Raw genomic sequence first — 26,473 nt, 5'->3', positions numbered from 1 at the left:
TTTCTGATACTTTCAAAATCTACTTGATCTAAATATAACAAGGCATATTTTTCCAACAGAGTTTGTTTCATTTTAAACCCTTTATTACTTTACAGGCAGCATCACTTATATGTTAAGTGTACTATTTAAATGTTAGAACACTCTAAATCAGTGGTTTCCAATGTGGGGTGCAGGAAGAAAATAATACAAAAGCAGTAGTACATGTATATAACATTTTAAAATATTAAAAAATATATAGGGGGTATGTGCTCATATAATTTTTTTTTTGATGGAAATTTTTTACTGATAGGAGTGTATGATCCAAAAGGTTTGTAGACCACTGTTCTAAATGCATCAGCATGAATTCTTCTTTCCTAGTAGCTTCTACCACCCCCATTTATTTTTCATTTTTTATTTGCTAGATTCCAATCTGAAAAACTTCAAGAATCAATGGTGTCAGAGATTCAAATGTTGTCTTTGTCAATTTATGCCCTCATCCTTCTTACAAAGAAATACTGAACTTCCTCAGAGGATTTGCATGAGGCTATTTCAAATGAAGCATTATGAAATGCCTATCAGAAGCATGAAGGAATACATGGAATTTTTACAGTAACAGTTTCATGCCCAGTTCTTTGCCAAAATATCCCCTTTTTTTCTGGTTTTGTACAGCATATTAATAATTGACATGGTTTTCTCAATCCTACATAGTGGTCCTTGATACAGGAACTTTGACTGAGAAATCCAGAACCTAGAAGGCAACAAACTGCTGCAGAGAACAGATTTGTCTGTTCCTACACTTGTGCTTCTGTTGGTCCTTTGGGTTGTGGGGTTTTTGCTTTAGTGACACAAAATGTCACTTAAGAACTCCTGTGAAATGCAAGAGCAGGAGCACAAAATGAGCAATGAGTCCATGACTCCATTCAGTCTTTCACCTGGGAAATCACAAAGATGCTCAATTTTTGGTCTAGTGGTTTTGATCACACCTTTACAGTCAATTCCTAACAATTATATTTTTTACAATAAATAAATAAATAAATAAATAAAAGCAAATCAGCTTCTAATATCTAAAAGGAGGACAGGGAGGTGATTTGGGAGAGCCAGCATGGCTTCACCAAAGGCAAGTCCTGCCTGACCAACCTAGTGGCCTTCTATGATGGAGTGACCACATCAGTGGACAAGGGAAGAGTTACTGATGTCAGGTATCTGGACTTCTGTAAGGTGTTTGAAATGGTCCCCCACAACATCCTTCCCTATAAATTGGAGAGAGATGGATTTGATGGGTGGACTGTTGGGTAGATGAGGAACTGGTTGGATGGTCAGAGGGTAGTAGTCAACTGCTCAATGTCCAGATGGAGATCAGGGACGAGTGGTTGTCCCTCCGGGACCAGTACTCTTTAACACCTTCATCAGTGACAGAGACAGTTGGGATCGAGTGCACCATCGGCAAGTTTGCAGATGACACCAAGCTGAGTGGTGCAGTTGACATGCCTGAGGAACAGGATGCCATCCAGAGGGACCTGGACAAGGTCAAGGAATGGGTCCATGTGAACCTCATTAGGTTCAATAAGGCCAAGTGCAGGGTCCTACACTTGGGTCCGGGCAAGCCCTGTTATCAGTACAGGCTGGGGGATGGAGGGATAGAGAGCAGCCCTGCTGAAAAGGACTTGTGGGTGTTGGTGGATGAAAAGCTGGACGTGAGCTGGCAATGTGCACTTGTAGCCCAGAAGGCCAACTGTATCCTGGGCTGCATCCAAAGCAGCGTGGCCAGCAGGTCGAGGGAGGTGATCCTGCCCCTCTACTCCACTCTGGTGAGACCCCACCTGCAGTAACTGCGTCCAGCTCTGGAGTCCTCAGCACAGGAAAGATGTGGACCTGTTGGAGCAGGTCCAGATGAGGCCACAACAATGATCAGAGTGATGGAACAGCTCTGCTGTGAGGACAGGCTGAGAAAGGGGTTGTTCAGCTTGGAGAAGAGAAGGCTCCAGGGAGACCTTATTGCAGCCTTTCAGCACTTGAAGGGGGCTTAGAAGAAAGATGGGGACAGACTTGTGAGCAGGGCCTGTTGCAACAGGACAAGGGGTCTTAAACTAAAAGAGGCCAGATTAGACTAGATAGAAGGAAGAAATTGTTCATAATGAGGGTGGTAGAACACTGGCCCAGGGTGCCCAGAGAGGTGGTAGATGCCCCATCCCTGGAAACATTCCAGGTCAGGTTGGATGGGGTTCTGAGCAACCTGGTCTACTTTAAGATGTCCCTGCTCACTGCAGGGGGGTTGGACTAGATGACCTTATAAGGTCCCTTTCAACCCAAAGATTCTACAACTCTATGAATTATCCCAAATCTCTTCTCCCACTGCAGGCACACTACATTGTCATAAAATGGCAAAATATAAGGCCTTCTAGCCACTCTGTGCCTTCCCTTGAATTTGTATCAAATGAACCATATTTTTTTCATTATATTCAAAGCTATTGCAAAGCGCAGCATATTACACATGGCAACTGTAGTAACATCATTATTTCACTAAATATTGTCACTAAACTTTTCAGGGTTCCCTTAGAAGACTAGTTTGAAAAAGTCTCCCTATGGAATATTCTAGAATACAGTCAAAATGTATACTAATGACAGGACGTGAGCTTCCTCCTCCTATGCTCCTAATAAAATAGCTAAAAAAAAAAATCTCATAAATGTCTTTTCATTATTTTTTGAACTATCTATCAGTGGCTTTCTATGTTTTTTTTTAGTTCCATGGTGCTACAGTAAGCGCACTAGTAAGTACAGATCCTGGCACATGATACTGAGAACACACAAAACACCTTCTTGGGTCAGGTAAGTGAATCCCACAAGCTCAGCAGTGGCAAGAATAGATGGTATTTAGTGAGAGAAACCAAGCCTGGCCACGTTCTGCATCCCTTCCCCTTGTGGTGAATCTCTCAGGCTCACAACCCTGACACAAGATAGCACTGGGACCAGGAGCAGCACAGGAGTCTGGAGAAGGTCAGTGTCCAAAGCAAGGACCTCAGTCTCCAACGCAAGGACCGCAGCATATCTGCACAACAAAGAACCTGTCTTTTTCAGCAGCTGCTTATGGACCAGTTGTCCATTAGGTTAATTTATCACTCTAAGTCTGCTAATATAATTTGCCCACAGTATAGTTCTTGGGCTGCTAGTTCCCTAAATTTTTTACCTGTCACATAAATAAATACTTGCTTTTGTCTGTGTTAAACCAGCTAGTACTACTAAGTGACCATTAGTTCCATTACTGAATCTGGTATATTTTATTCTTCATTTACCTTATTTACTGTCATGATTTTGAAAACACTAGTCATGTTCCTGAGAAGCATTCTGCTCCCTAAAACAAAGAGCCATTTAATTTCTCTTAACAAGGAAGCTGCTTCCTCCCAGTTGTTTTAGTTGCCTTTCTCCATACACTCACCAACTTCACTCTTGAAATGTTGTCCTTGTGATGCCCATCAGAACTGCGCTCTAATATTCAAGATGCAGGTCCAGTATAGTTACATACAGTAAAAAACCAATGCCTCCTGCCTTCACTGTAACTGGTTATGTCCAATGTTTATTTGACTTAAATTTTGTCTGCTGCTGTGCAATGAGAGATGATATTAGAGAACTCTACGTGACGATGCCAGTATCCTTCCTGAGTTTTACAAATGAATTCCAAGTTCAGGATCGTCCAGGCACAGTTAAAGGAGATTTTTTTTTTTTTGTCAGATGCTTTAACTCATATTTATCTATCCTGGCACTCATCTACCATCTTTTTGCCCACTAGTTACATTTTGTAAGATAGTTCTGTAGTTCCCTGACATCTAATAGCTTCCCAGTAATTAAAAGCTATAAAGTACCATCCAGAAACTGAGAAATTTCACTGTTTACTCATATTCACCCACGACCTGCAGAATGAATTGAATAAAACTTGACACAGCACCAATCCTTTTGGTACTTCACTTCTGACCTGTCCATGCTAACAAGCTACCACATCCTTGAAAATCCCCTCTCTCACGGGATCATTTTCAGTGCAAAAGGGACACGGTGAAGTCAGCTGGAGATTTTGTTTCATCTTAGATATCAGCTCCCTCTTTCCTACTGGATGCTCTCCTTCCCCCAGATTTACATTCTCCTTAGCAGCACAGGGGCTGTCACAGTGGAAGTAGGACAGTTGTACAACATCCCTGTTGGGTCCATCTAAAAAGCTCTCCATTTCAAGTAGCTCAGCCATCTCAAGCCACCAAACACATCTCACCATCAAAGGCTCTTTTCACTAAATGCATATTTACAGATGTGATCCCAGGGCAGGTTATCAGACCTACAAATGTTCTCTGCAATCAGCTCAGCTCCATTCAGTTGCCAGACTTGTACCTCTATTCCATGGCTAACACTGTACCAGAAATTATAAGTCTAGGGATTTCTCACCTATTGGGAAAAAGCATAGCATTTGGTAGCTTGACACTTGAACACAATGACTGGCAGGAATTTTACCAAAGAAATACAGGTTTCATATTTCAGTTTCAAACCTGAGATTACATAAACCAATAAAAAGCTCAGGTGCAAAACTTAGTGAGGGAAAGTTATGCTAAACAGCTAAACCAGTTTCTTCCTCAAAATTTTCAGGTTGTTTCACGTCGCTGGACGTTTTAGTCCTAAGGAATCATACTGATTTACTGCTACATCACTGCAGCTTGACCAAGTCCAGAGGTCTTCTGGCACTAGGCAGCTTTCAGGACAGGATTCGCTATTGGCTCTCCCCATCTTACAGCGCTGTACATCAACAATATCCACTTAGAGTTGGCTACCATGCCTTGCTGGCGATTTGTACCTCAAAAGACTTTTAACAAACAAGCAACCTCTACCCTGCAAATGCCCCGTACCTCCCATTTACTTGCTTCCTGGAAAGTCATTAATTTAGTACAACTGTTTTTAAATTCAGAAATAACTAAGGCTCTCCTCAAGCACTCAATCTCTGAATTGGACATTTCATTAGCAAATGTACTTTTCTAATCTACTCTTCTCAACAGAAACACATTCTAGACCTTCTTCTCTATAACTTGTCTCTAAAGACTGCAATCAGCAAACTCTCTTATTCTCTTAATAGCACTTATTTGACTGGCAAATCTAATTTACCTAAAAAAACTCTTTTTGTCGGTAACTTCGCTTCTCATACAACTGTTCTGTAGAAATATAATGGAGACGTTTAAAAACCGTGTCATGCTGTTTTTAATAGGCACAAGTTCTGCTAGTAAAATTGGAGGGTATACAAATATTCATATGTACAAGTTACAGTACTGTACCTTCTATCATTTCCATACCACTGGGAGGTTTACAATGTCCAGCGTGGCTCACAACCCACACGGGATACTGCTGATTTAGTCCACAATATAAGGCCTGTATAAAGGTCCTGTAATAACCTGCCAGTCCAGGGTTACCTGCCAAAAACCAAAACAATACAAGCACAGTCACTATTAACCTTTCAACAGCAAGCAATCCACTTCAAAGCAAACTAAACAGCATTATACAGAAATGTATTAGTTTATTTTCTCTAGTACATTTCCAATTTTTATTTTCCCAGTTTCAGTTGTGATGGTATTGAGATGGTTTAATTCCACTCATTAAGAGCACCCGTGAGATGCATTTTACAGAATTACTTTGAATTTGCAGAAGCTGAAATTGAAGACCAACACAAGAGAAAAATCTCCTTTTCCATTAAAGGTCAACCAGCTTCCCAATCTATACCATGAAGTTACAAACACATGAAAATTGAGTAAATAAAAAGACACTCCAGTTCTTATTAAAAAAAAAAAAAAAAAAATCACAAAGACCACAGAGTGTATCACTTGATCCATATGTCTGCCCTCCAGAGTATCTCAGTGTTACCACTTCAAAATAGTTACGTGGTATCCTGACAATACGAAGGTCTTTACTGATCCAGAGAGGATGATTTTATTTTAAACTTATTGGACTAAATTAATTTTTTATGCTTGCAACTTCATATTCTCTCTGTCCTCTTCCACACCTCTTGAGAGGACAGAGAAGTCAGAGCTGTAATCAAATCAGTACTTGTAGAAACGGTGTGTGGAGGTAAAAAAGTAGGTATATTCCAACTCTGCCTTTTCTATAGAGACAGCATTTTCATTTTGTTTTCTTTTACTTCAACCCTTTTGCTCTTCACAGAATCACAGAATCATTAAGGTTGGAAAAGACCTTCAAGATCATCAAGTCCAACTGTTAACCCAACACCACCATGCCCCCTAAACCATGTCCCAGAGCACCATGTCCACACGTTTTTTGAATACTTCCAGTGATGGCGACTCCACCACCTCCCTGGACAGCCTGTTCCAATGCCTGACCACTCTCTCCGGAAAGAAATTTTTCCTAATATCCAATCTAAACTTCCCCTGGCACAACTTGAGGCCATTTCCTCTCGTGCTATCACTAGTTAGTTGGGAGAAGAGACCAACACCCACCTCACCACAACCCCCTTTCAGGCAGTTGTAGAGAGCAATAAGGTCTCCCCTCAGCCTCCTCTTCTCCAGAATGAACAACCCCAGTTCCCTCAGCCGCTCCTCATAAGACTTGTGCTCCAGACCCCTCACCAGCTCCGCTGCCCTTCTCTGGACACGCTCCAGCACCTCAACATCCTTCTTGTAGTGAGGGGCCCAAAACCGAACACAGTATTCAAGGTGCGGCCTCACCAGTGCTGAGTACAGGGGCACGATCACTTCCCTGCTCCTGCTGGCCACACTATTCCTGATACAGGCCAGGATGCTGTTGGCCTTCTTGGCCACCTGGGCACACTGCTGGCTCATGTTCAGCCGGCTGTCAACCAGCACCCCCAGGTCCTTTTCCACCGGGCAGCTCTCCAGCCACTCCTCCCCAAGCCTGTAGCATTGCATGGGGTTGTTGTGATCGAAGTGCAGGAGCTGGCACTTGGCCTTACTAAACCTCACACAGTTAACAGGTAGCAGTAACAGCAGTTCAGGTAACACACAGCAAGTTCATTGCTCTCCCAAGAGGCATTCCCTCTGTCCAGCCCTTCCAAAGCACCCAAAGCCACCTCCAGCACAGACACAGGTGTAGGAGCTGATGCCACTGCTCACACCAGTGACGATACATGGGCAGAATACAGCAGCCTTCCACTCTAGGTAACGTTGCACATGCTTCATTCCTCACTTGTATGTAAAAGGTGTATCTGATGGTTTTCAGACTGTAATAAAATTCCTGATCTTAAAACAATGTTATTTCTACTGAAGTACATGGATTTGGAAAAGAATAATTAAAAAAGAGAACAGTATCAGTTATTCATGTTTCTAAGCATCTCTTTGTAAGGAGAATGAAGGAAAAAAAAAAGCTGTTGTATATACAAACTCAAAAATGCATGATCACATTCTTGCAAACTGATTTCCAGAAAAACAATTTAAAATTCGCAGGAGTCCCACATCCATACAACTGTACATGGCTGTATGTTTCAAACTCTCCCACACCCCAAACCCATTTTCATTTTTTTTTTTTCATTTTCATACATCAAAAATATATCATATACAGGGCCCCAGAGACAATAAAATCAAGTCTAGATATCATCTGTCAAGCTCCTTGGATTGATGGAAAGGAAAAGGAAATCTGTCTTTCAGCAAGGTTGAAGATGAAAGTAGCAGCAATCCAAAATAAAGTGTATCATTTGGAGTACAAATGGTCATTCTGAGATTAAGGAATCACACAGTTAACCTCAAATCCAGCCTTTTTTCTTTACAGTTTTCAAAATACCAGTTTCAATTAATACTCTTCTCTAACAAGGCCAAACAAGGAAAGGGGAAGAATGGCAACAGCTGTCTTCCACATTTTGGTGCTCTTTCCCATCATCAGCCAGGTGAACCAGGATTCAGTCATCAGCTGAAGAGCAGTGAAGTAAGAACTGCTTGCAGTGAGGCTTTGTATCAAATATTATACAAAGCTGAAGGCACTCTAATACTTTTTTGAGGGAAAAGGGATTTTTATCATCTGGTAAATGGGGTCTGTATTTTCGGCAGGTAGAAGAGAAGATCCATAAATGAAAAGGAAATTCCCTTTCCCCACTCTTCGTAAGCCTCTGCTCATGGTAAAAGACATTCTGAGGGGTCAACTGTTAGAACTGCTACTGCTACTTTAAAATGCCTTGAAAGGGTATGAATGAGAACCCTTGGCACAAATGGAAAGGAAAAGCAACAAAGATTTTAACAGCAAAGATTTCTATAGAGAAATTACCACATATAAAGCAGCTATAAATGTATTCTTTATTAAACTTTCAACTTCAGTGGAGTTATTCCACATTTGCACTGACTTAAGTAAATGCAGATTAATAGTCCCTGCTCTTGAAAGCTCACATCTCCTAAGTGGAGAGCGTTTATCTCCCAATATTGCTCAAAATCACATCTCTGCAAATTCAGTCATTTTGTATGTTTTTACTTTAGCTGCTATCTGTCAAAATACTTTAAGGGGAGCAAACAAAAAACCTGAACGGATAAAGATTTTTTTTCATACAACAGTTACTGTAACAGTTAATGAAAATAACTGGGGCTTGACATGCACAGCATTCTGTGATCAACAGTATTTTGGGATCATCTCCTGTGGTTGAAATATTGTTCAATTAAACTATTATATTTCATAGAAAAAGAACTACCAGGTTCATCACAAAGGCACCCAGTGCCCATTTGTGCATTTCAAGGATTTCCCAGTACACCAAACCAAAACTGCCTATGTTCTTTCAGTCAGCAACTAAGTGTCAAAAAATGGAAACCATAAGTAAATGCAATGTTAACCTCCATGATTTGAAGGTTACTCTAGTTATTTCAATACTACATCAATCCTCAGACACCTCAGGGCACCTGAATCATTCATGCATGCCAGCAAATCTCAAGTTGCAGTCATCTGAACCAAGCAGCACATCTTAAGCAGTTAGTCTCAACTGTGCTTAATTTTCAACAGTGTTTAGGCTGTTTCAGAAGTCTTTTAAACAATAGCTGTAAATGGTGACCGTAACAGAAAAAGACACAAAACTACAATACACTGCATATTAGCTTAATTTGCAAAAGATTTCCAAGCATTTCATGGGAAGATTATGTCAAACGGACAATTTGCACAGTGAATTAGAACATAGTGAGGCCCCTTTATCTGGTGTACTCATACATTTCAACAACCAAAGGACTCCTGCCACCTTCTCTGTTCTCCGTAATACACGGCATTTCATCCAGCTACTCTACACTAAGCCTAAAGTCTTTCAATTTTTAGTTTGGAGATGGGAATCCACTTCTTCCTTTTCCGACCTGCTCTACACACAGCTAAAGCAAACCAGTACAGAACGACTGAATGTGCAGAGGTGTAACTTTGAGCTATATTCGGAGGTATCCTCCACTTATATATACACTACAGAACTAGAACCATTCTTTAATCACCCACATAATTAAAATCATGAAAATTACTTATAAACATGCATTTGCCAGCCTTTCACTTTCAAACACTTTCTTGCTGATGCTTTTTCCATCAAAGAAAGATTTTAAATACCAACCACTTCCTTCTTTTGAAGATACCTAGCAGTGGAGAGAGAACAATTTGTACAAACAAAATGTCTGCCCCAGGATGCCACAGATAAAGAATAACCTTTCACATGATTTCCTATACAGTGTGTCATAAAGTCAAACTTGGCCTGTCTTAAAATGAAATATATACTAATATTTGAGACGGTGCACTTCAAAAAGGAAGTTATTCAGACTTGGGAAGATTAAACTTATATACAGTATGCCACCAGTGCAACTCAATCAGCTTAATTCTGAATGCAAAACAACAAACATATAATGCTCATTTTAAAAGTTACAGACCGTAGCTACTCCCCACAAGCAATGACAGCTTTTGCGGCTCACAAATCGTCATGCATTTTGAATTCTTCTGCAACAGAAAATACTAATGTGAAATGTAAACTCTAATTAAGTGAGCACTAGCATTAGATAACCCTGTGCAAAAATAATTTCCAGACTTACTGAGGAATATACAACGTAAACCACAACAGCAACATGTTTCAGGTTCGAAACAAAGATATACACCAAAACATATAGGAAATGCATTCTGTCCAGAAGGGGATGGGTCAAAAATACATACAGCTTACTCAAATGAAATTGAAACTAAAACACAAAATGAAAACAATTCTTAGTAGCTCTGGAATGGATATCTAAATTGAAAAGGATTTATTTAAGCAGTCTATAGTAAACGCCAAGAGTGGTGGGGAGCGAAGAAGAAATTTATGTGTAGCTAAATCATCCCAAACAGGGACAAGGTTTCTGCACCTTGTTCTGAAAGAAGCTTTTGGGTCCTGTGTGCTGTCCCGTGAGCCGTTCCTCAGGGTTTTCAGTCGTGTCTCCAGAAGCCTGGCCACCTGTGGGAGCAGTAGCTGGCATTCAGCTGTGGTGCTTCGTTCACTTCTCTAGCAGTTACTTTCTGTCTGCTCTGGGACCTCAGCAGAACCATAAAGAATAAAGGCAGCTACATGAATAGAAGAAAGGAAATACACAGCCAACAGTGGGTTTACAGAGAACTTTGAGGAACTGGAAAATATGCCAGCAATTACCATGAGTTTAATTTTAGAAATAATCCAGTTTTAGAATTAAGTATGTATGCTGTAGTATTTACATGATAATCTCTTGCAACAAAACCAAATGCAGATTTTTTTTTTTTCTTTTTTTCTTTCCCTTTTTTTTAAAATGAGCAGCCATAAATCAAATTTGAAATCCAGGGGCGCACAGCAGGACCACACAAAAATCATTTCTGTGGCAATGATTCTCACTGCCTCTTCGCAGAGCTGCCAAAGCTCCCAGCTCCAGCTCGAAGAGCCTAAATGACAAGTTCCTCGGCTCAAGGAAATTTAATCTGTCTTTGGCGTCTGACCAGCCACCATGGAAGAAGATGCAGCTCCCCTATGTTAATGAATAGAAAGCAGCCCACGCAGATGTCAGAAGGATTTAAATGGAGCATGTAAAAAACACAATGATGTTCTCACACTTGGGAGAAAACTGCAGAAACCAACACCGCGGCTGCCGATCGGGCCTTAAAAGGAAACGCACAGGTTTCTCCGACATGCAGGGTCAAGGGATTTCAAATAAAACACGTCAAATAACATCTGAATGTTCATCATAAACGCACGTCAATTCAGCTTTCACCTGTTTGCACATCTCGGGGACTCCGTGCTGTATTCCGTTTATAGCCTGTGAACTAGGGGAGCAGCATCAGCCACAGAGCAAACAATTGCAAGGACTTTTTGCAGAAACACACGTGAAAACTCCGTTTGATCCTCTCTAACTCTGGAATCATGAACTTGGCTGGAAAGCACCTTAATATATTCGCCTGCGTTGTGAAAATCGGGAATCTCAGAAGGTTTCAGCCAGGTGCCCGTAACACAGCTTATTAGAGAGGTTTTTCAAGAACATTTCATATTCTTTTCCTATATACATAAACAAATACACAAAGTTTTTAGCTTGATACAGCTATAAAACTTACATATAGGATTTTATAATACACATTCTTTATATGCATTCTGCAGAGCAAATAAGCTTCCCTGCTGTTCTCTAAGACTTTTCCACCTTTAGAACAAATGTGGGTTCATTTACCTCTAAAGAAATACCATGGAGAGCCTGATAAACCTGAATTAACCTAACACAGCATGTTTTGTCCAAGTGACAATTGGGCCTGAAGCCTGTGAATAAAAATTCCCAGCTAGAAATTGTGAGAGGACAGCACATGCCTCTCTTCTCACGGGAATGATTAACAGCATCTACCCAGGCAGGTAAGACACAAAGTCTGAAATCATGATTTTGCCCACTGCAAACCTGCTGGACTTTGTCTGTGATCAAGTGATACTGCAAAGGTTATGAAGTCCACAGATGTATTTCAATAGTTACCTTTAATATCTCAACCAGGTTAAGACAGGTACATAATTACGAAAAAGCCTTGATTTTATTATTTATTTTTTTAACATGCCTGTAAACTAATGGTTCTTGGAAAGGAGTTAAGATTGAGATGTAAAACTGAAAAAATAAAGTTCATAATGGAATAGTGAATTTTCCACTACATTTTTTTAAGGGTAGAAACCAGGATTTTCTAGCGCTTACAATTAATTTTCGTTCCATTTTCTTTACAGCAAATGAAAAATTTTGTCTCCTGGTACACCCCTATACATGCAGATTCTCTTAAGCATCTGCTTAGGCAGATGAAAACAGATTTAACTACTTTCAACACCTCGGATGGGGTTGGTCTGATCCAATCCGTACTACAACTGATGCTGGCAAAGAGGCTGCAGCGACCCCTGTGCTGGGTCTAGAATTCCCAGCTGGAATTTTTCAGTCAGCTTCAGGGTCTGAAGCAGAATTGGACCAGCAGAACACAAACCTCCTGAAAGAAAGGGGGAGAACAAAGGAAGCGTGCAGAGGAGGAACATGTGACTTGGTGTCAACTGGGTTCACAAGAAAGCCTATGAAATATCTGAACAACCACCACCCTGATGAGACAACATCAGCAGGAAAAAGACAAAGACAAGAAAAATAAACAATTCAAACCCAAGATAACCACAAATTATTTGTTTTGTACAGATAAACAGCTCTACAGATTTGATCACTTCCAAGTAATATATGAGGAAGCAAACAATACATGCAAAAGGCACCAGCAAGTACATGTTCAAATCTGTATCGGAGATTCCTCTATGCTGTACCATTGGCCGGAGTTACAAAAAAGAAAAACATAGGTTTGGGGGCTTTTGAGGTAAGTTTTTAGAATAAAATGTTTTACAGAAAGGAAACAAATAGCAATGGAGAAGATGAAGACAGCTAATGTAAAAAAAAGACTGAAAACATGTTTCTACAATTTCTATTCATCAAGACTGTGAAGGGAAAGTGGTATCTGAAATGAACAGTCTCAGGTTCTTCTGCAAATGAATTTTGCATTTGTTATCAGTTTTCAGAAATGCAAGATAAAAGAACAAACTGCTCTGCATATGATAAACCAAGATTTACCAATCCACAACCTTAGGAAAAATAATCTTTGCATTGACACCACTGTATCTCTGACTGAGGAAAAAGAACTTGTAGTAGGAATATTAGTGCTGGTCCTGAGTAGCTGCCCCATGAAAACTTCTTCAACCCAAACAGTTCATTCAGGTGAACATTTTCCTCATTCATAAACAAAAGTCACTTCACAAGTACAACTGTTTAGCCGTTTAAGACCTGCTGTGAAGAGCTTCTTCCTCTTAAGAGAAGGCTGCGGCAACAGATACAAAAGCTTTAAAACTTAAAGGTGGAAAGGAGTATGTAAGTATGTATTACTACATACTTATTTATTCTTATGGGAGTTTTTTAAATCCATCAAAAACAACCAAGGACTGTTTTCAAAAATGGAAATTAGAACAATGATCAAAATCTTCCATCATGCCTGTAACCGGAAAACGAGAGCAAGAATTATGGCTTACTGAACTCTTGGCTCTACTGTTTTCCATAATCTAGATATTGAACATAATGGGTCAAATTTATTTCTAATATGGCTTCAATGATCCATAGGAGTTACTATCAGGACAGAAATGAGGCCATGTGTTAACAAGAATCCGAAATTTTTTTTTATATTATTTTCAGAGATAACTAGATAAAAATATTTAATATCAAGACAAATCTGTATCAGCTCAGGTACTTCTGGCAGCAGCTACCAGAAAGGAGGAAGTACATTATACACTGCTGCTGCAGCTTTAAACATTTTATTTGCGTTATTTGTACACGACACACACGGAAAGACTGGATTACCTTCATAGGTAGGTCCTCCAGTAGGTAATGTCTTCTTCCCTTCCACCATTAAGCTCAGGAAGCATGGGTTGGATGAGTGGACTGTGAGATGGATCGAGAACTGGCTAAGCAACAGAGCTCAAGGGGTTGTGGTTAGTGGTGCAGAGTCCATTTGGAGGCCTGTAGCTAGTGGTGTTCCCCAGGAATAAGTACTGGATCCAATTTTGTTCAACGTCTTCATCAACGACCTAGATGAAGGGTTGGAATGTACCCTCAGCAAGTTTGCTGATGATACAAAACTGGGAGGAGTGGCTGATACACCAGGAGGCTGTGCTGCCATCCAACGGGACGTGGACAGACTGCAGCAGAGGGAAACCTCATGAAATGTAACACAGACAAGTGTAGAGTTCTGCACCTGGGGAGGAACAACCCCATGCACCAGTACAGGTTGGGGGTTGACCTGCTGGAAAGCAGCTCCACAGAGAAGAACCTTGGAGTCCTGGTAAACAATAAGTTCTCCATGGGACAGCAATGTGCCCTCGTGGCCAAAAGGGCCAATGGTATCCTGGAGTGTATTAAGAAGAGTGTGGCCAGCAGGTCGAGAGAGGTTATCCTCCCCCTCTACTCTGCGCTGGTGAGGCCTCATCTGGAGTATTGCGTCCAGTTCTGGGCTCCCCAGTTCAAGAGAGACAGGGGACTTTTGGAGCGAGTCCAACAGAGGGCTACGAGGATGATTAAGGGACTGGAACATCTCTCCTATGAGGAAAGGCTGAGAGACCTGGGGCTGTTTAGTCTGGAGAAGAGAAGGCCGAGAGGGGACCTTATCAATGTCTATCAATATCTGAAGGAGGACAGTGCCAGTCTCTTTTCAGTAGTGCCCAGTGATAGGACAAGGGGCAATGGGCATAAACTGCAGCACAGGAAGTTCCATCTCAACATAAGGAGAAGCTTCTTTACTGTGAGGGTGACGGAGCACTGGAACAGGCTGCCCAGAGAGGTTGTGGAGTCTCCTTCTCTGAAGACCTTCAAAACCCAACTGGATGTGTTCCTGTGCAACCTGCCCTAGGTGACCCTGCCTTGGCAGGGGGCTTAAACCAGATGATCTTCAGAGGTTCCTTCCAACCCCTACCATTCTGTGATATGAAGAGAAACAACCTTTTTTAAATGGCCAAATCAAGCAGAATACCCTAGACTACAACTTTTCCATAACTCTAGCCAACTCAGCCTCTGCGTGCTGCAGGAGAGGGATCATTTCCTCTCTGGATTATGCTGCACGCAGTCAGGCAGGAAGGATCCATGCTGCAAATGACATCTCATTAGCAGGGAGAGGATACAGAGAGAAGACTGCAGATTGAGAAATTTCAGTAAGTCACATCTGCCACCCAGATTTAGTGGAGGGAAAATACTGTCAAGCACAGTTGGATGTTCAACCATCCTGTCATTACTCTGCCTCCTCAAACTTAACAAGCTCAAATGTGCCAAGCCCCCATCAGAGGTACTTCTAGAGCACTGGGAAATTCAACAAAAGCGGCATATTTCAAGCCTAGATCTGACATACAGGCTCCTCTTTGCATGAGGAAGCTTTTATTTTTAATGAAAAAAAATTTTTCTTCTTTTCTAAAGACAATGGAAGCTGGTGGGTTGACCCAGTAAACAAAGCACAACAACTGTCAGCATATTTAAAAATATTAGTCACAAACAAGTAGTCCATAAGCAGCAAAAATAATGGAGTGCAGTGTCCTAAGAACTGAGTTTTCTAATACCTAATATGGGATAGAACACACTTACACTTTTTGTTCAAGGGATATTCTACTAGCATGCATATCTTCCATCCAAATTTTTTGTTTTTTTAAATGTTTTGAGTCCCCTATCTATCTCTCAGAAAGATATGGGCAAAATTGACTGATGTATTAAAAGTTTTATTGGGTTTAAAAGTAGAAATCAAATAGGTACATACAAACAGTATTATCCCCCAAGAATAATTTTCTCGTATCGTCAAACTATTTAGCTCAGTGAAATAAAGGTGAGAGTCCTCAAAGAACCTTGGTCTGAGTCCAGACAGCATGTCCCATTGACAAGTCCTCAAGTACTTGATTCAGATTTCTTTATTCCCATTGTATAATAATAAACAGACCAAATAATCTATGCATGTATATTAAAGCATTACTAACCACTAAGAATTTCACCAATTAACAGTACCTTATATACACTGCCATCTGAGAAAGTCTTATTTTCAACTGACCATGTACTATCTCATAATTAAGCCATGAATATTCATGCTCTTGATAAAGAAGTGTCTAGAAAAGTTGGAAGAATTGGCTTTGGAAGTATCAGGAAGATACTTTGTTCCTGTTCAACTACAAATTTACAAAACATGGCATATAATACAAATGCCACACAAGCATGTTAATCAAAAGTGTTCTGTGTTTATGCCCCACTGAAATAGAAAGTTGTGCTCTTACTGCCTTATCTGCTGATAAGAAGACCCATAGTCACAGGGAAAAGGGAAAAAAAAATTTATCTAGCTCTATATAGACCCTTTTACTTGGATTGCTACACTACACAAACTTTGAACTCTACAGTGTAGTCTGTTCTCATTGATTACTTTTACATCACATATACCAGTTACTAGGAAGTAAGAAAGCACCTTTCCCACTGCCAATTTTTTATTCAGGAAACAAAAAAAAAAAAATTCAAAGCAATGTAAAATACAAATTCTCCACATAAAAATCTGACAACTCAGGGTCAAATGCAAAGAGTTGGCAGCTTCATCTGGAAGCTGCAGTGTAAACAAAAGCAGAAGCCTCAAGGGAGAGGCATTCTCAGCGAATCACTACCACCTGGTGTGACTGGTGGGGTACCACCTCCTTCCAGAGAAGTCTCAAGACTGAGCGTGCAACCCACATATATGTACTCCCTGTTGTGGACTGACACCATAATTTAACAACAGAAAGTTCTGCAGCAAGTCCAGCTGAAAGAACTCCCACCTTCTCCCTTCAGTGTCATTCCCACCCCCCTACCGTGGCCCACCAGCCCCTGAATTACACTCGCACAACTCTGTGGGGCCACGCTGTGAACCCAAACAGGGAACTGTTCCAGCTTTAAAAAGACCACCGAAATAAATGTATGTATGTATTTAATTCACAGCATGATCTCTCAAACTATTGTTCTGGCATAACCGAGGGGTGGAGTGGCATAGTGTGGTGGGAACAGGAATACCTTATGCCAGTATTGTTGACAAATTCTGGATTGTGAAATAATGGCCTTAGGAAGTTTTCTGAAGTGCTCCAAGCACTAAGCTCTTAGATTTCCAGTGCCCGGTGGGTCTTAATATACTCTGAACAAACAGTTTCTAACTTCCATAATACTTTAGACTCGGCAACATCTGCTGTTAAACTTTACTTGATGGTTCTAAACCTGAGGGCAAGAGCTCTATGAATAGCCCAGTCCTGCCAGCCAGACTCTTTACAGGCTGCCTCTTGGGATCACCCTGCACAGCTCATTCTCCTTAAGGTCGAGCTGTGCAGGATGATCCCAACATCTGCCCAAATCCAAAAAGAGGTTCGATTACTTAAGTCTCAGCTGCTAAAAAAGTATGGAATGGTTGAGAGTTTCCAGGCAGATTTCGATTACGTGGTGTTGATCACATAAGGTCATAACACAGACAGGTAGGATACAGGGAAAGACACTCTTGAAATTTTTAGGAACACCAGCTAGCTTTCCCAGCGCCAGAAGGCAAATAATACATTCAAAGCATCAAGTGGTTGCTTCAAGTCCTATGCTTTAGTTGTGCAGGAGAGGCCATGATAAAAGAGCAAAGTGCTTCTCTTCCTCTCTCCATGAAAGGGCTGCAGATTCACTGCCGTTCTCTCCTGGCTAACCCACAGTTAGGCATGATGTTCTACAGTGAATAGTCTGCTCAACTATAACAAACTTCAGGACTAAGTTTAACTTCAAGCACTGCAAATACCAGAGAAGAGATGACTGCTGCTGCTAAACTAATATGTAAAAGAGGAGCCTTTCTTAAGTAAATAGAGTATCTGTGTACACAGAGAGAGGAGATCTTGCTCAGCTGTTTGATATAAACATCTACCTCAGGACAGAATTTTAGATGCAAAGTTGAGAATTTTTTTGGTTCCTGCTGATTAGCTGCATGTGACTCAAGTGCACCAGCTGGATTAATACCATTCTGAGCTGCATAATCCTCCACATGCCTTGTCAACAGAGCCAAGACTCCAACCAAACAAGATTCTTAAATTGATTCCCCGGACCAGGTGTGTTATTTAACATCATTATCATTTTTTAGCACCTAAATTTCCCTTCTTTACTCCATTGCTTCAGTTGAGAATGGACAAGAGCAGCACTGCTCTGCTTGGGGAGGTATGGTCAAAATAAGCAAAGGTAGTAAAACCCATGTAAATTCTTGTATTTTACACTTAGTAGAGGTAAGTGAAGATAAATACACAAGGCACAGTCTTAATATGATGGAAAACATACAACCATACACGAAACAGCTTCTCAGCCTCAATTTTAGGTCATCAAAACTATGTGATACAGGATTAAGCAAAATACAGTGCAAGTTCGTGTTCAAACAGGAGTCCTGTGTAGCTTATTTCAACATTAGCAGCAGTGCAGTTACACACTTAGGACTTTCATCTAAAAATTCTCATTGCATCTAAAAGCATTGCTTAATTCAAACCACCAAAATCCAAAGATACATGAATGATTCCTTTAATAAAGGCTTAATGTCCTTTGTGTATTTACTGTTGTACAATCAGATGATGATACATGTCCTAGCACAAGAATTTCACGCTATCAGTAAGAGCAGAGCTGCCCATGGAGTTGGTCAATGATTTAAACATTCCAGGAGGGGAAGTATCTGTTGTCTCACTCTATGCAGCTGTGCTTTTATTGTTAATTTATTTACTTAGTGTTAGCTGATTGTAACAGAATGCTAGCTTAAAGAATTGGGTGACAGATTACATAAATTTTGCAAATGTGAACGCAGTGCATCCGTTTGCTGGTATGGTACACTATTTGTGAAGACGACTGGGCATCTGTGGAAAAGCAACCCAGTGCAAAGGCTGGGAACAGAAGCCCCAGAACTCCAATCCTTATATTCTCTGCTCTAACTAAACTTCCTTTATTTCACTACTGCTTAACACAAGTAAAAGGCATTTTTATGATCCTCAGCAACCAACATAACTGATTAATCATAGAATCATATATAATCATAGAATAGTTTGGATTGAAAGGGCCCTTTAAAGTTCAGCTAGTCCAACCCCCTGCAACGAGCAGGGACACCTTCAACTACATCAGGTTGCTCAGAGCCCCATCCAACCTGACCTGGAATGTTTCCAGGGATGTGGCATCTACCACCTCTCTGGGCAACCTGGGCCAGGGTTTCACCACCCTCATTGTGAAAAAAGTCTTCCTTCTAACCTAAATGCTGCCCTCTTTTAGTTTAAAACCATTACCCCTTGTCCTATTGCAACAGGTCCTGCTCAGAAGTCTGTCCCCATCTTTCTTCTAAGCCCCCTTTAAGCACTGGAAGGCTGCACTAAGCTCTCCCTGGAGCCTTCTCTTCTCCAGGCTGAACAACCACAACTCTCTCAGCCTGTCCTCACAGCAAAGCTGTTCCATCCCTTACATCATTTTTGTGGCCTCCTCTGGACCTGCTTCAACAGGTCCATGTCTTTCCTGTACTCAGGGCTCCAAGTAGGGTCTTACTGTCACATGAATGGTCTTATTAAACTACAAATATTTTTGTGATATGCATACAGTAGAGAAACAGTCAGTGCTTACCTGTGCATCCAGATGATAACCTGAAGCCTGTCAGTACATAGTATAGCTGGCTATTACAGTAATAACCTTTCCAAAAAGCACTATATTTTCTCCTAATCTTTAAAACGGCTCCCTCTTCTGGCATACTCTTTCCATACTATGTTTAAGTACAATACTTCACTCCTTACCAATTTTTAGTTCTATTTGGTTCCTAACACTCAAAAAACCAAATTTCAGTGTTATGGCATTTACTATGCAGCATAGGTGTGAGGCAAGGAGACGGTACCTTAAATTACAGCTCTTCAAAGAGTGGCTAATTCTAATCAAGTATTTATCTAATGTTAACCACATACTTATCTTTAATACCTTTTGATGGTACCCCAAAAATCAATTCAGATCAGAATCCACACCTGTACAAGAACCCTGGATGGCCCATCCCTGGGTCACATTTGCAGGATCATTGAAGTTGGAAGGGATCACCTGAGATCTCCTAGCCCACGCCCTGCTCACTGAGGGTCGGATAGAGCAGGTTGCCCAGGTCTGCACCCAGTCAAGTTTTGATTATCTCTTCACAACATCTGAGGGCAAACTAACCTCTTAGCAGGCAGAAATGCTCATGGCACTGCCCATCCCTAGCTGCTGATTACACAAAGTACCTAAGAATTTACGCTCCTTACTTCAGCATCTTAATTAGGCTGGATGAAATTGGGCCTCAGAGGCTCTTTCTGAACTAGGTGACATGGACCTAGTCTGACCCCCCCCCAAAAAAAAAAAAAGGCAAAACGGACAAAAACAACCCAAAACCCCACAGGAGAGCTCTCATAACCAGGCTGATAGTGACAGAACTGCAGCAGTAAAAGATGAGGTGATGCTGGACAGACCTTTTTTCCTACTGTTGATGCTCTGGCAATATTCAGACAAAAAAAACCCCACCAAACCACAAAACCAGAAAGGGGAAGAAAACAGCTTTTACTGCCTTCAGATAGGACAGTTCTCAACTTTGTTCACAGAATTGTTGCTGGAGCTTGTTCAGTGACTGTGAGCACAACACATAAGGAGCAGAACAGGACCCAGAACCCAGAAATCCCCTCACCCAGGATGTAAAGAGTCATCCTTCCTCTTATCCTGGCTCTTCTTCACCAGCAGCATTCCCCTTTCCTCCAGCTGTATTTCAAAGGTAAGTGGTGAACATGCTCTGCCGTGGGGGAGGAGACACTGGCTGTTGACTTTAAAAAGTAGTGTCCAAGAAGATGGAAGTACTTTCCTTGAGTAACTTAGCGGTCTCTACTCCAAAATCAGGTTTTGATTCACATAAACAGTTCTGATACATCTTTTTTTTATTGGTTTAATCACACATCAAGTACCAAGATTCACATACAGGATTCTGGCTTACATTCTGGCCAAGGCTGCCAGAAGCAACATACTGCAATCTAATCTGCCGATACTATGAGTTCTTACTAGATCCAATCCAATTCCTGCAGATGAATAGTTATAACATACAGATTACATACCAACAAGCACATTTAATCACATACATTTTGTATAAATTAAAGGACATTCTAAAACCAAAATGAAGAGGATTGGAGTAAACGTGCTTTACACAGTTTGTAGAATAAGGAAATAGATTAATTTATTATTAAGCAAACCCTTTGGTGTCAGTGGTGACAGACGACCTCTGAAGAACGAATCATTCCAGCAATTGCTGAGCAGAGGGAATGACTAACAACTTTAAAAAGCTGTTTTAGCGGGAGCCAAAAAGACAAAATACAAAGGAACTAAGCTTCAGGGCTATACAATTAGTTTTAGTGCAAAGTACTATTATGTAGTGATTCTTAATGTAACTTTTCTTACGCAAATATTGAGGGCAATGAATGTTAAATATAAAAAGAGCAGGTGAAGACAAAGCCAGATAATGAGTTGAAAGCTTTTCAGAGTCCTTACATTACAGTCAAAAAAAGAACTTCAAAGACTTGAAAAGTAACAGGAAGTCTCACTTCATGGGAGAACACCTGAAAGACTTGTCATAATTCAGGCACATAGTTTGCACTATTTTCGCTACTGAAAAATAGTTAAATGGTCTTCAAGTGACAACAGTCTTGTTGAAGTAAGTACTAAACTACACGTAGGAAGCGATCACACGCAAAGCTCCTTCTCTTTCTGTTGTGCAGAAAACCACAAGGAACTCTTGACTGAGAGGATTAGCTCACAAAATTAGATCTTTATACTTTAAAAAAAGTGTCTGTTTAAGCTCTCATAGGCCTTAAACATCACCAAGTCACTGCACGTGTTGGTAAAACAATAAGATGACCCAATAACCCAGCAGCAATCCAACTGCAAGCAGGCAGATCAAGACATTTGGCAAGCATAGGGAGTACTTGCCAAAGAACCAAATTCTGAAATTATTTATGTATAAATGAAAGAAACTTGTGTAGCATGCTTTACCACAAAAAAATGTTATTTACATTATACATTATCAACCATGAACTAAGCTTCCTGAGAACAACATTACAAAAAACAAAACTGCATAGTTTACAGCATCGGTAACAAAAATTACAATGCCCGGAATGAAGGTATTGCAAATGCATTCCCGCAATGAAACACAAGAAAAACTTGATGAACAGGAAAACTTCATGAGCTAAACAGCATGGTGGTTTCCAAGTTTGTACTGTATTTATTTGCAAAGTTAACTGTTTCATAAATACACAGACACAAATAGACAGATACTCTTAAAACGGTAAAAAAAAAATATTCCATTACACTTTGTGGATCCTGGGTTCCAATGAACCCAAGCTATGTTAAATATTGCTGTAGTAGATTTTATACTTCACTGCTAATTTTACTGTAAACAAAAACTGCAAAAGGGAAAATAGACCTTTATGACAAGACGAAAAAAAGGAATTCCTGTCCGTTCCATAACACCTATATTTCCAGAAAACCACGGACCTGATCCTTCAACAGTACATATTTAATTTTACTCTCACGAGTAAAAATACTCTCATTGATTTTAATAGAAAAGAATTACTATTAAGACAGGCAAACAAGTATACATATATTCTGGACACAGTAATTACTTCAGTAAATACATTATTACTCCTATATAGAGGTTCTACTTACACAAGGAAAAAACCGTTGCAGGACAAAAAAAAAGCACATCAAAGATTTCAACTAATATAGTAAAACTTTATTCAAATGGTAAGTTTACACAGATTGCCACTAATAAAAACATTAGCTTGTTGTAGTTAAATGAGACTGAACTCTGCTGCACATTGTTTTGCAACTGCTTCAAGCACAGTGAGCTACCAGTCCTCAGGAGGTAGAACCCTGCCTTATTTAAAGTCAATGGGAATTTTGTCATTGGTTTCAGAGTAGAAGGATGTTTTAGAATCAACTTCCTCTCCCTTGCCCTTTTTTTAAAAAAAGTCAGACCAGAGAGAAATTTGCCCCGTTATGAAGAATTTTGACTAAAAAAACAAACAAAAAAAAGTATACAGAATGTACTCTCATATCTCTTACAACAGTTAGATTCCAGCAGAAGCTGAGAATTTTTTCATCTTTTTCTTTTATATGCAGCCCCCAATCCCATTTTGTTTGATTACTTGTAAATACAATCATATGCATGAATTTCATTAAGACTGGAAAAGTAAATACCAAAGCAGTTTAATACGCAGAACGATGCATCACGTGCAGTAGGACTAAACTGTGCTTGGTTCAGATCACCGAACCCCTGGCTGGGCATACTCTCCTGTTTGAGTGAGAGTTGCCCTTGCCTGGGTATTGCTTTCCTTGACCTGTACCAAGCTATCCTTTTGCCTCCCTATTTCACTCCATAAGGAATCTCAAGTAGGGATACATGCCTTTCAAGTGTGAAAATTGCTGGACTCCAGAAGGCTCCGCATTTCATACTCAGGAAGTTACAAAGCATGAGGGGAATGCTATCTAATCCTAACTGTTTAGGTAAATGAATGTGTTGCCAGATGACCCAAATGTCCAGATCCCTCCTAAGGCTGTATTTTTGTGTTGGCAGATAGAATTTCCCTTGAAGGCTAAAAATGAGGCATATACCAGTAGAAAAAAAAACCCCACTTGATTTATGAGAAGCAAAAATGCATTATGTTTTGCCAGGTCCTAGTCAGCTCCCTTCCAGCCACAGCAAGGAGCTTGGGTAACTTGATTCACTACCGATTTGGATATCTAAAATGGAGATAGCATTATTGTTGGTCCTGTGTTTTTTAATTGTTTTCTCAGTGAAAGAGCTTCCAGTTTGTTACCAACATAATTCTGAAATAAGAGCAAAAACCATAAATCAGCTGCTTCAAAAGCTTACAGACGCACTCAGTATTTCACTGATGTCTATTTCTGGATACCTATCTAGTTGGTGTAAGATGTTATTAAGGAGTCTCCACAGAACAGTTCTGCAGGAAATAAGCTCCCCTGTAGCTCTGCCACTACATTTTCTTGCATTAAAAGTTTCCTGTGATGAATATAGAGCCCATAAGTCTGTGTGACTTGATATGTTTTGAGCAGAATAACTGAAATGCCTTGCAGAGATACCTTGCTTTGGATGCTAATGTTTGACTTTTGTGCTCTACCCCTACAAATCTTTCTACTGATATAAATCAGCTTTACAGATTTACCCTACTTACAGACTCTACCACCAACTCAAACACAAGGGTATCACAATCTAAAGGCAGATGAAAGCTCCAGGACTTGGCGGGGGGGGGGGGCGAGACGACGGACAGACTTCAGGAGGCAAGGGCATAAAATCATTGTGCCCAAACAAGCTAACATAAAATATTCCATATGGCTTCTAAAACCTTGCAAAAAATCTGAAAAATGGAACCTGTGTTCTCTTTCACCACTAAGTAAGGACTAACGCACACACTGGCTCATAAACAACAACAGAGTATATACTTTGACAGAAACAGTAAGCCAAAAATATGAATAATCAAGAGAGTCATTATTCACATTACTCATTTAGGCAAAGTAACAATAGTATCCAAAACATTGAAATAAACTATAGGAAGCATTACAAATCTGCAAACTCTAAGGCAGTAGAAAGAGTCACGGTATCTGTGCTTGAGCGGGCTCAAGCTCTACTTTTGCTAATGGCAGAACTCCTACAGTTCCTTGGCAGACTTCAATGAATTTAAGACTTCTCCATTAATTTTAGCATATGCTAAATGAAAGTTTAGTGCTTTCATTTTAAGATGACCAGATTGAAATAGAACTATATGATGCTCACTGAGCTCAAGAGGCTTATCATAAAAATTCATGTGCAGAAATCCAAGTTAAAAACCATGTACTATAAAAAACCCAACTTTAAAAAAAAATACTGCATCCAGAATCTTCCCTCAAATATTGTAACTGTTATCTTCAGTTGGCACACTGCTGACATTGCAGTACCACTTCAATGTGCAAGAAATAAATGGAGAGCAACCTGCAATGCTGTCAGCAAACCACCACCGCCGAGTAAATGAATGAGACATCCTAATTCCTCAGTTTTACCTTACAGAAACCTTACGAATACAGACGACAGCAGTAATTATATATAACAAAGAAATTCCACCATTGCAATACTATTGATTTTTTTGTTGTATGCACCAGCCAAATTCTACCACTTATCTAGTGACATATTTTTGAAATTGAACATACATTTTCCAATCGTCACATTTCTAGACTTAAACAAAAAAAAGACCCTTACCAGGAATAATCATGAATAAGAGCCTGGGTAGATTTTTACTTTCATCTTTTGAGAGGTCTTTCCAGGGCCCACACTTTAAGACATGGGTAGCAGCTCCACAACAGTAGATAAATTCTTCATGTAATGGGACTGGCTCTTCTGACACCGACCTCATGTTTGCTGTTAGACAGAACAAGATACTGTTATAACAGATCAGCAAATATTTACATAGCTGGCTCTTTGCTACCTTCCCATAGAATAATTGCAAAAAAGCCAAAACTACCATCCCAAACAGCTGTCATCTCCAGTAAACAGAGGCTCAGTTCAGTATTCATATTTTAATAGGTAGCAAAAGATGATACATGTTACTACTATATGAGGGAAACTATCTTTCGGTTTTTGTCAGAGATACGTGGTGATGAATTGGACAATAAGATCTACTCTACCTTAAAGGCAAATAATTTAAAATTTCTTATTCTCACTGTCCACTGAAAAGACTCATTTGACACCTATTTGAAGGCAAACAAAAGAAAAAATACCAAACAAAAAAAACCTACTGCATCAACATCTTCACAAGTTCTGCATACCTCAACTACAGGAACGCAGCATCTCTTAAGAACAACCACCAAGAAAAAAAACAACCCAACAAAAAACAACCAGAGTAAAACCCAAAAGAAAGTATCAGAGGCCAAAAGAAAAGCGCTAACTACTACAATGCCTCCCAGCACTAGGTGGGGTCCTCATTTTATGTGCAGCATAACTTACTTCTCTGTAAATTTTCAACAGATTAAAGGAGGAATCTTTGTCAGTTAACACTAATAAAGATTCAATCAATTCAAGCAAATACTTATGCTCATCTTTATAACTTTTCTTAAATTGTTTGGTTACCTGAATACAGTAATGGGAAATAAAACAGTATGCTGCCAAATAAACAAAGCACATACATCAGTTCATGTATTTATCACATATGAAATCACTATTAGGCTATCACTTTGCAACTGGCTGATTGACCAAACTCCTGTATTTTTCCTTCAGTAAAAAAAGCCACTTGATGAAGTGACTACTTATGAATTAAAATGTCATCAAGATGAACTATGACATACACAGCACCTGCCAAAGTAAGCATTTGCCATTTGCAACTACAGGTGCAGTTACCCAATGCAGAGTCAGAAGCCTGCCCTTGTTTGAGTATGACAACACGTGTGCGTCACTTGGAAGAGACCAGGGCTTGGTTAAGTCC

The 26,473-nt window shown here is 40.1% G+C and overlaps 1 protein-coding gene across 1 annotated transcript in view; it reads right to left on the bottom strand.

Moving 5' to 3' along the window:
* LDAH (lipid droplet associated hydrolase) overlaps window positions 1-26,098 on the bottom strand; it is a gene marked incomplete at its 3' end in the record, with an annotated part of 114,949 nt that extends 88,851 nt beyond the window's left edge. The window contains exons 1-2 of the mRNA XM_081997077.1: window positions 25,255-26,098; window positions 5,280-5,414 (exon numbers count right to left, since the gene is read on the bottom strand). Of these exons, the coding sequence (XP_081853203.1) occupies window positions 5,280-5,414; window positions 25,255-25,519 (400 nt within the window). The 5' untranslated portion in view covers window positions 25,520-26,098. The remainder of the gene's footprint in view (window positions 1-5,279; window positions 5,415-25,254) is intronic.
* Between the last annotated feature and the right edge of the window lie 375 nt (window positions 26,099-26,473).

The sequence above is a fragment of the Phaethon aethereus genome (assembly GCF_964289735.1).
Source record: "Phaethon aethereus genome assembly, chromosome: 3".
Taxonomy (NCBI): Eukaryota; Metazoa; Chordata; class Aves; order Phaethontiformes; family Phaethontidae; genus Phaethon; species Phaethon aethereus.
The sequence above is the reverse complement of the archived record's forward strand: the minus strand, read 5'-3'. Positions and strand labels throughout refer to the sequence as shown.